The following is a 10762-nucleotide window of genomic DNA, read 5'->3' as shown; positions in this document are numbered from 1 at the left end:
GTGAACTCTGTCAGATGCTCTGAGAAGACATCCAATTACTGTCTGAGTTGCTATCCAGGGTCTAAAACTGTTCAAGAGCCCTGGCCGGTTTGGCTCAGTGGATAGAGCATTGGCCTGCGGACTGGGGAGGGGTCCCAGGTTTGATTCCGGTCAAGGGCATGTACCTTGGTTGCGGGCACATCCCCAGTAGGAGGTGTGCAGGAGGCAGCTGATGTTTCTTTCTCATCAGTGTTTCTGACTATCCCTCTCTCTTCCTCTCTGTAAAAAATCAATGAAATATGTTTAAAAAAATAAAACTGCTCAAGAAAAGAAAGGGCTTTCTGTTCAGGAATCTGATAGCATATGTGTGTTCTGAGCTTTTAGCTTTTCCTATGAAATTATAATAAACTGTGCATGAAGGTGAAATGCAGAGGATGATGCAACCTTATGAAATTGAATTTAGTGGACGGTTAATTCTGATGACTCTGAAATATTGCGTATTCTGAAGTAGGCACGTCAATGCCAGGAAAGTCCTTGATGGGTTTGGCACGAACTGTGACATTTAGCTATTAGGCTGGATGAAGCATCGTGAAAAGAGCTGAAGGGGCGAGGGCTAAGTACTTGAGTGATGGTCTCGCTCCTAATGTGTTTGTAGTTCTCTGTGTGCCTAGTTATAACTAAGAACTTTATAGATTTCCTAAGTAGTAAATATATGGTCTTTTTTCAAATGAATTTAGAAGACTGTATGGTTAGATAAGCAAGTTTGGGATATATTTTTTAAATGTCCAAGTTGCATATTTTCTGTTATCAGAATGCAGCCACATATTATGTGTGAAAATGAATTTAAAATCAGAAAATCTAAAATCTATGACAAAGGGGGGAAATATTGTCTGATACTTAGTGGGTTTTAAAAAGCAACGTATTTCAGGTATTTCTTTATTTTTAAAATGGACACATTTTAGGAAGCAATGAACAAATGAAGACAAATTCATGGACTGAAAGTTTAGTAAAAGTTTCTTTGTGGACAAATAAAACAATAATAAAAACTGAAAAAAATAAAACACTTTAAACATTTTTGGTGAGTGCAAAATACAATTTCACACTATTAAGTGCAGGCATACCTTGTATTATTGCACTTTACTTTTTGAACTTCACAGATGTTACTTTTTTTAATCACAAATAGGTTTTTTTATTTGTCACCATTAAATGTCTGAATTTTAAACAGATTCTTGGACTGGAGGCTCATATCCATCAGCTCGTTCAACTTTAGCACCTGTCTCATCCCCAGTAGCTTTTCCAGAACTGCTACCTTCACCATGAAGCTCCATGAGTTTTCCCGATTCAAACTTGGGCTTCTTCAACATTTTGACTTTTCTAACAAAGACATCATGGAGCAGATAAATAGATTGGCACGCGTTTTCTATGTCTTTCCCAATGCTGTTTGGAATAAATTTATTGACCACTTTCAAGTCATTTGTCTGCACCTCTCGGGTCATGATTTCCATCATTTTCTTCCGGATTTGGTGAACCTGCTGATGCTGAGCATAAGAGGTCTTCCAACTCTGATTGTTGTGCTTTTTAGTAAAACCAACACAGAAGAGACGAAGCAAATAACCATCAGTAGTCTTGACATCCACATGAGCTTCAGTCGTGGTCTGCCGCTTCTTGAACATAGAGCACATTTTGTCACGGGTAAGATCCACGCCATGGAAATTAGTCAGGCAGTTTTTGCCCTGAACATCCTCAGTAATTAGCTTGAATTTTCTAAATGCAACTTCATCATTCTTCAGACCAGCTAGGCTCACTTCAAAAACATGACCCTTGAGACCATCAGATGCAATTTTGGTTCCTTGAGTTCTCATAACCAGTGTTTTTCCAATATTTCTTATATTGGGCATAGCTGGTGCTTTCACATCACACCAATCTTTCTTAGAAAACCGATCAACCACTTTCTTCTTGGCTCCCTTTTTGCTGCCTTTTGTAAGGCGTTTGTTCTTGCCCACCGCCATGGTGCTGCTCAGAGAGCCAAAAAGGCAGATGTTACTTTTATAACAAATTAAAGGTTAAGACCCTCCACCAGCAAAATGATTATTACTTGCTTTATTGTGATATTTGCGTTATTGCGGTGATCTGGAACTTTATCCACTATATCTCTAAGATGTGACTGTGTGGGTAAGATTGATGAACTCTGAGGAGGTGAGTAGGGCTTTTTCTCATCATTCATTTAGAATTAGTTATAGATGGTTGTGTCTTGAGTGATAATCTGAACGTTAACCCCAATTCCATAGTATCCACTTTCGAGGCCTTGATATCGTGAAATTATTTTACTTTAGTACTGAATGGAGTTTTTTTTAGTGAGTGTTCACAACTTAGAGAGGGAAGAAAAAATCAAAGCTGCTTTTTCTGCTTGGTGGCCATAAGTGCTCTGCAACACGATGTGCTTTGCTGGCACTAGGGAGGGCTGTGTGTAGGTAACGCACTGACCTTGTCATCAAGTCTACCCTCCGATGCTACTCAGGCCGCCTAGGGGTCCGTCACACAGGCCAGCAGGAATCTGGAAATGTGAATCATTTTCAAGAAAGCTCCAGGTGGGATTTTACTTATTTATTTAGATTTCATTTGGAGATACATGCAGTTTAGATGTATTAAGCATCAATATAAATTGGCAAAACAGTAATGATCTAGACCTGTCTTTAGTGATTTATAAGATGTATACTATTTTTCTATTATGCTTTGTGATTTTCAAAAATTCATCCTGGAATCGTCTAGAAAAATACATCTCATCAATACCAAACATAAAAAACACCCAACAATATCAATTGAATATATTTGGCAAAATTTACTATACATGTAGGGGAACTATAATTTTGAATGTTTAATAGCAAGTGAAAAAACCTTGGCCAAGGTCACTATTTTAAAAGCATTGGCTCTTTTTGTCAGGGCCGCCTTTCCCTGCTACCCTCTCTAAAATTGCAAAACTACATTCAATTCTCCCAATACACTTCCTTTGCTTTATTTTTTCTTAGCTTTTAGGACATTCTTACATATTAAGCATCTTATCCCATTTATTTTCTATTTCTATCATAATGTAAACTCAACAAGGGCAGGAATTTTGTCTCCTTTGCATAGTGTTGTACCCATTGTCTGGTGCATAGTTGGTACCAAATGTTTGTTGAATAAATAAGTAAATGAATTTTAAGAGACATAGTGTTCATTCATTCATTCATTCATTCATCCATCAGATATTTATTAAGCAGACACTGTGTGACTGTGCCTCATATAAGTACCTATTTTGGTTTGAATATATCCATTTAGTTAACACTTTATTAAATGTGGAATTCCAACCCCCCTCCTGTCTAAGCAGTCTATAATTTTCAGTATCTGTGTTACCAAGGCCCAAACAATCTGGAAGAATTAATACACATTAAAGAGAGTTCTGTAGGTATAGCTTAAATACTAAAAGTATCGTTTGAATCACTCTAAGTGAATCCTGTGCTTTTAGAAAATGGGAAAGAACCAAAGAGAAGAGAAATCTTTAAATTCTACAGTTAGGATATGCTTCCCAAATTAGACCATGCTTTCTGTCACTTGACATTTTGAGAAGCCGGTAAGGTATTGGGAACACATGTCTGGGCTTGAAAGCTGGCTCCATCACTTACTGTGTCACCTTGGGCATGTTCCTTAGCCATGTTGTATCTCAGTGTCTACATCTTAAAGATGGGTTCAGGTGAGAATGAAATGAGATAAAACATGTAAAGTGCTTAGCACAGTGCCCCACACATAGTATGTGCTCACCGGTGTCAGTATTGTTGAGGACTTGACTTAGCTCAAAACAGTTTATCTACTTAGCTTGGTTTTACATTTTGTTTGTATTTGGAAATAATGTCTACAATATTTTCCTCACATGGAAGCAAATGGCATACTGAATAGAAATATATTCAATGCACTAAGACTCTTTTTCAGATGCTCTATCGTGTTTGTTTTTTTTCAGGTAAGTACTGTGTTATTAACACTCACTGATATTTTTTACTCTATTGAAGAAGGAGCAACAATGATTAATAAATGTTGTCTAATTAGCTCAGTGTTGCTTTCACTTTCTAGGGGAGCCAGTGGCTATGTGCACTGCATTCCAGAAAAGATCACTAAAGGATTGAAGCTTGTGAATTTAAAAAGAATTTAGGGGGATATTGTACCCTGGGGACTTGTGTCTGGCCTGGTGCAACGAGGAGACAGATAGTAGGAAAAGCAACCAAAGGCTCTGAGGACTCACAGCTACAATGGAACGTTGACTCCACTGCTTTCTGGTAATGGGATCTTGAACCAGTCCCCTAACTTTTTAGAAAAGCAGAAATTGGAAGAGTGAGTGCTGTGTAGACAGAATTTGAAACCCACTGCTAATTCCTTAGTTGTACATTTTGGGGCAAATTGCTGAATCTCGAAGTCTTAATTTCCTCATCTATATATTGGCCATAAAGGGATCCCTATCATGGTGCTGGTAAGATAAAACATAGTTAAATCACTTTGCACCATGCCTGGTACAAGAAAAATGCATAGTACATGGTCATCACTATAACGATGGGCAGCACCAGCATCTACCTTAAAGATTTAGGGACTTGCCTGGCTGGCGTCGCTCAGTGGTTGAGCACTGACCTATGAACCAGGAGATCACATGCTCAGGTTTTGGGCTTGATCCCCAGTGCAGGGAGTGCAGGAGGCAGCTGATTAGTGATTCTCTCTCATCATTGATGTTTCTATCTCTTTCTCCCTCTCCCTTCCTCTCTGAGACCAATAAAAATATATTTAAAAAAAAAAGATTTAGGGACTAAATAATAAATATAAAGCATCTACCACCAAGTACATGTGTAAAAATGTTTTTACCTTCTTCCTTCTTGGCTTTCCAGGGACTGGGTATAATTCTCCGACTTCCCCAGAGAGTAATCTCCACCTTCGGCTCTCTTTTCTCCTCCCCGGCAGCATCTCCTCACTCAATCTATGCGGGCGATGCTCACACGGTGCGTGTGCCCACACCTCTTGCTTCGTGCTCACAGAATGCAGGATTCAGAGGAGGGTGGCAAAATGGGCCACTTTGTGAATGCCACACATTTCATCTTTCTGAACTTTTCCACTGAAAACATACCCACCTACATCCCTCTCTTCTTCCTGAACATAATTATGTCTACTCAGTACTTAAAATCACAGAATCCTACTGCTAAATAGAGTTTAGTCCAGAGGCAGAAAACTGAGGGCCCCGGGGCCAATCCAACCCAGGGGACATTTTGTTTCACTGCCCAGAGTTAGCTTAGGTGGGATTATAAGATTTTCAAATTAGTTGTTAATATTTCAAAGAGTCAGACATTTCAAATTAAAACACATTCACAGGCTCATATGTGTTTGTGGCTATTCTGGCAAAGTGGGACAATCTGGCAGCCTTCAGCCCAAACTTCCCCAGGCGACAGTGGTCTGGAGTGAAGTTGAAACCCGGTCCCTACCGCTGTGTCCCTGTACTTACACCTGCATGGCTGCTGTCCATCAGTAATACAGTTCTTTCCACGTACAGACATGGCACCTGGGTCCAACCAATGCTTAGTGCTGTTTACTGATGGAAAAGTGAGTCAGCAAGTGAGTGAGGATGAGCATTCTAGTTTTTGGATTCCTGGACCCCTGCTCTTTTACTCTTCTTAGCTGAAATTCATGGAAGGTCATTATTCAGCTGAGGGCAAGTTTAAACATTTTAATGACAAATTTTTAAACATCTGGGCCCATTATCTTCCTGGGTTAGAGAATGAGCAGGTCAAGATGAATTCACAGGTTCAAGTTTGGTCTTCAGTCCCATTTCCTTCCTTCGGTTTTATAGCCCTCAGCCGCACCCATCGCACCCATTCCCAATGTGTAAGGCCCTGGCACTGCTTGTAGACAATGTTCAGTGAATATTAGGAGACTTCACTTGGTACCATTCATCCAGAGATGGCAAACTCCGATACCATGCAGCCAGGCTGCTAACTGTGTGTGACAGGCTGGGGTGACGTGGAGACCATCGACCTTGAAGAAAGAACACAGCTGGAGTTGTTAGTTGTCATGAGAGAATCCTGGAGCTGTCCCATCTTTTTTTTTTTTTTTAATTAAATGTATTTTTATTAATTTCAGAGAGGAAGGGAAAGGGAGAGAGAGAAATAGAAACATCAATAATGAGATGAAATCATTGATTGGCTGCCTCCTGCACATCCCCCACTGGGTATCATGCCTGCAACCCAGGCATGTGCCCCAACTGGGGACCAAACCATGACCTCCTGGTTCATAAGTCGATGCTCAACCACTAAGCCACACCGGCCTGGCTTTTTATGCTGTTTTTCAGGGGAAGCCCAAATCAGAATTTTATATGAAACTAGAGGCCCAGTGCACGAATTTGTGCACGGGTGTGGTCCCTCTGGATGGCCTGCAGGGATCGGGCTGAAACCCGCAGTCCAAAGCTGCCTGCAGCTTCTACCTACTGCTCCTGCTCACCTCAGCCCCACTGTGCCTTCCATGGGCTCACGCCCAATCAGTCCCAATCAGAGAGGCTCGCGCTGCTGCAGCAGTGCTTGCCAGCCATGAGCCTTGCATCTGGCACCCTCCCAAGGGGAGTGGCCTATGGGATCGGGCTGAAACCGGCTCTCCGACATCATCTGAGGGGTCCTGGGTTGCGAGATGGCGCAGGCCAGGCTGAGGGACCCCACTGGTGCACAGTCGGGTCGAAGAGGGACCATGGGAGGGCTCCAGGGTGTGTCTGGCCCATCTCGCTCAGTCCCCATCGGCCAGACCCCAGCAGCAAGCTAACCTACCAGTTAGAGCATCTGCCCCCTGGTTGTCAGTGCATGTCATAGCGACTGGTTGACCGGTTGACCAGTTGACTGTCTGCCCCCTAGTGGTCAGTGCACATCATAGCGAGCGGTTGAGCAGCCTTAGCATATCATTAGCATACTATGCTTTGATTGGTTGTTCGGTTGTTCTGCCGTTCAGTCTATTTGCATATTACCCTTTTATTATATAGGATCTTCTGGCAATTAATTCACATTTGTAAGTAAAACTCTTTTGTCTAAAAAGAACAAAGGCTCAACAGTTTGTGACCTCTGCCAAGGAGAAGTCCAGGTGAAAAATGAACAGCTACTAACAACCCCTGCTTCAGGAGGGTAAAGAGAGATACACAGAAAGAGCACAGACGTTGGTTTTAGACAGACTTGGGTTTGAATCTCAGTTCTACCACTATTCCTATGTGATGCTGCCCAAATGATTTCATCTCTGAGTTTCAAGCCCCTCATCTGAAAAGGCCTTAATGCTTCCGGAGATTGATGTGAAGATCAAAGGGAGAATATAGGTACAACCCTTGGCACAGAACAGGGACCTAGATCTTCTCAGCTCCATTTTCCTTTGTTGATCTCATCTAGGTTTTGGCAGGATGGTGCAGTTGAATTTCAATCCATATACTCCTTAGTTTATTTCTTTTTTTTTCCCATCTCAGAGTACCGTGAGTGTGGTGGGTTGAAGACTGCTTCTGCTATCTTGGCTCTCTCATGCTTGCTCCCTCAGATCCAGGGACTGAAAATGATTAGGAAGAAATAAGCTGTATTAAGTGTTACCTGGCACAATGAAAAGACATTTCAAACAAGCTATTATTCATGGCATTAAATATGTATCAACAACTAAATACATTCAAATACAGTATTTCGAGGTAACAATTCCCTGCCAGAAAATAAGCTATATTCCCAAACAATATTTCAGTTAAAAGAATATACTGTATACATATCACAACAATCCAGAAATGCTGGCAAATTCAGATGTTCCATTTTATTTTTAGGTGTATTTTCCTACTTGTGGTGAAAAAAATCCTGGAAAATTCAAGACATTTCCTACTGGATTTGGATGATCTTTGAGAGAATCCTACATGCCTTTCTGAGTAAAGAAAGCTTTTAGGCCAGCCGTGGGCAAACTACGGCCCGCGGGCCAGATCCGGCCCGTTCGGCTGTTCTATCTGGCCCGCGGAGCCGAAAGAGCGGAGGGATCTCTTGCTTTCCCCTCCGCTCCTTCACCAGCAGCAGTGTTAACATGGCAACGTCAGGAAACACGGCCACAGCTCCTTCTGAGTGGGCGGATTTATATCCGCCCATTCAGTAGAAGGAACAACCTCTCAATCTTCCAGAGGCTCCTTGTAATGCCTGCGGACGCGTCCCCCGACATCACCCTGGGAATGCGTAGACACGTTATCGTGGTGATGTAGGGAGACACGCCCCTGGAGAGCACAGTATCAGAGCATTAGCTAAAAAGGAGACCAACAACACTGTTCCCACTGAAGTTGATGTTTTAAAGACCAAAAACCTTTCAACCCAGTCTACATTGCCATCTACATCTGCGTCCCGGGCATAATTTGGAAGTTGCACTAAAGAAAATGTTTAACTTACTGTTTACACATTTTGTTCTTTTCTATTTGTTTTAGTTTTAAATTATTTTATTATATTTAAGTTTAATTTGAAAGGCTTTTGTACCTTTCCTTTGTTAGGCAATTTTATTTTGCCTTTGCCATCTTCAATATAAGCTATGTTATTGTGCTATGATTCCTCCATTTTTTGAAGTTTCAAATTATAATAATTAGTGTTTACATTCTTCTTGTTAAAATGTTTGAAATGAATAAAACTATTGAAATAAAAAAAAAAGACCGTACCCTTTTATGTAATGATGTTTACTTTGAATTTATATTAGTTCACACAAACACTCCATCCATGCTTTTGTTCCGGCCCTCCGGTCCAGTTTAAGAACCCATTGTGGCCCTCGAGTCAAAAAGTTTGCCCACCCCTGTTTTAGGCGGTGATGACAAAAGAAAGGCCCAGCTCCTCCCTGGAGGTCGCCTCTGGCAGCTGGGGGTGGGGCGTGAGATTAACTATCAACAGAATGATGGGATTTAGAGCCTCTACCTTTTGACTCTTATCATCCAATTAGGAATTCTTTGATTTGTAACTATTCTTTGGTTAAGGAAGGAAATAAGAAAAGTCACAAAGAAAAAGAATGGACTCAGGGGTCACCCAACCAACCATACCTCATGCTGAAATGGTGCCTCAGGTGGGAAATCCCCTTACCATTCATTTCCCTGTTTTTATATATTCTCTCTCTCTCTCTCTCTCTCTCTCTCTCTTCTTTCTCTCTCATCTGATTATATAGAATGACTTTAGGCATATCTAACTTTAGGGGAAATGTTCCCATGGCAAAGATAAAAAAAAATTTTTGATAAATCTTTTTATACATTTTTCTATAATTACTCTCAGAGCTTAGAAATGGTCTTCTAAGAGTTGTGTGATGTAGCCGTTGCTAGGGAAATTTGCTTTTTAGTGAGCAGCAGTTTTGCAAAGCGGATGCATTTCCTCTCTTACTAATGAGTGTGTAAATGGTACCTCTATTATGCTTCCATATTTTTGAAACAACTTGAACTATTTGCTTAGGACAGCAGACACCTGCTTTATAAAAATCGAAGCAGATAGGCTCCTAGAATGTCTTATATATATGCAACTTGTGCTGAATATTTCAAAAGTGCATTTGCTGTTTCTTGTTAGAAGACACTTTTCACCTGTTAATGGCAGAAATCATTGTTTAGAGTTAAAAAAAAAAAAATCCTCTCCAAAAGGCTTAAGTATGTTTGGTTGCACTGTGCCTTTCATTCTCCCCAGTCTCATGGTAAGAGTGGGGAACCTTCCTGTTTTGGGCTGGGAAGTCCTGCTTCATAATAGCAACCTGAATATTGTCATGCAAAGTTGAGTGGGAGGCAAGGCTGTTTCAGAGGCAATAACGTTTTCTTCCAGTTCACTGATCCACTGATTTCTATTCGCTTTAAACTGCTCTCGTATTTTTCAGAGAGAAAAAAGCTATTTTCTACCACTTGCACTGTTCTCATCCTTGGCTTTGAACAAACATCTTCCTGGATAACAAGGACTGGTCACCCTCTTGCTTTTAAGGACAGCTGGTAATGGCTCCAAACACATGCAAATAGGGAGTATAGCTATTTCCATAAAAGATGGAGCCACAGGGCCTCTAATTACACTCCCTGATTTTAGATGGAGGAGAAAGATGGATTTAAAGAATTAGGAAAGGAAAAGGCCAGAAGAGGAAAGCAGCTTGGGTAGCATAAAAGACTGACTGAGCAAAAGACAATGTCCTCACATGGTTTGTTTAGTATCTCTCTCCCTGAAAGTCCTTGGAAAGTTTCTAAATTTGATGGCTTCTTATGGTGCCACTGAAATGAAAGAATATTTTGCTGCTTATTAGTTTAAATTTGCAAGAAGACCTCTCCTGATATGATTATACAAGATTGTACATGACTTTTTTCTTTCTATTAAATCATTTACTCTTTTTTTTCTTGGAAGTTTTGTTCCTCTTGACAATCTTCCTTAAAAGGATTAATGCTGTATTAGCACTGGGTATTAAATGCATGGTTTAAATCTCAGTTAATCCAACTTGAAGCTTTTTTTTAAAAAAAGTAAAGAATATACTTTCTTAATGTAACAGTTTCAAGCTGAGTTGGCATTCTGGCTGTGGCATGTGTAAGGGAGAATAGAAAGGAATGCAGTATTTTGAAAATATATCTTATGCAAGATTACCAAGAGGGTTCTAATGTACACGGAATGAGAGCCAACTTTTCCAATAAGTTACTTTGAATGTAATAGGGACATTCTCTGGGTGTGATGAGGTTATTGTCCCTTTTTTCCATTTCTGTATTGAGAATATGAATTACCTGCTTCTAGGGAATGGTGAGAAAAAATTTTTC

The 10762-nt window shown here is 40.6% G+C and overlaps 1 protein-coding gene across 1 annotated transcript; it reads right to left on the bottom strand.

Moving 5' to 3' along the window:
• Positions 1-1186: 1186 nt before the first annotated feature.
• On the bottom strand, positions 1187-2003 carry LOC308254592 (small ribosomal subunit protein eS1-like). The gene has a single exon (XM_080680825.1). It carries the CDS (start codon positions 1986-1988, stop codon positions 1197-1199), a length of 792 nt encoding a protein of 263 aa, XP_080536951.1. The 5' UTR covers positions 1989-2003; the 3' UTR covers positions 1187-1196.
• Positions 2004-10762: the final 8759 nt, after the last annotated feature.

Source organism: Plecotus auritus, assembly GCF_963455305.1.
Source record: "Plecotus auritus genome assembly, chromosome: 7".
Taxonomy (NCBI): domain Eukaryota; kingdom Metazoa; phylum Chordata; class Mammalia; order Chiroptera; family Vespertilionidae; genus Plecotus; species Plecotus auritus.
The sequence above is the reverse complement of the archived record's forward strand: the minus strand, read 5'-3'. Positions and strand labels throughout refer to the sequence as shown.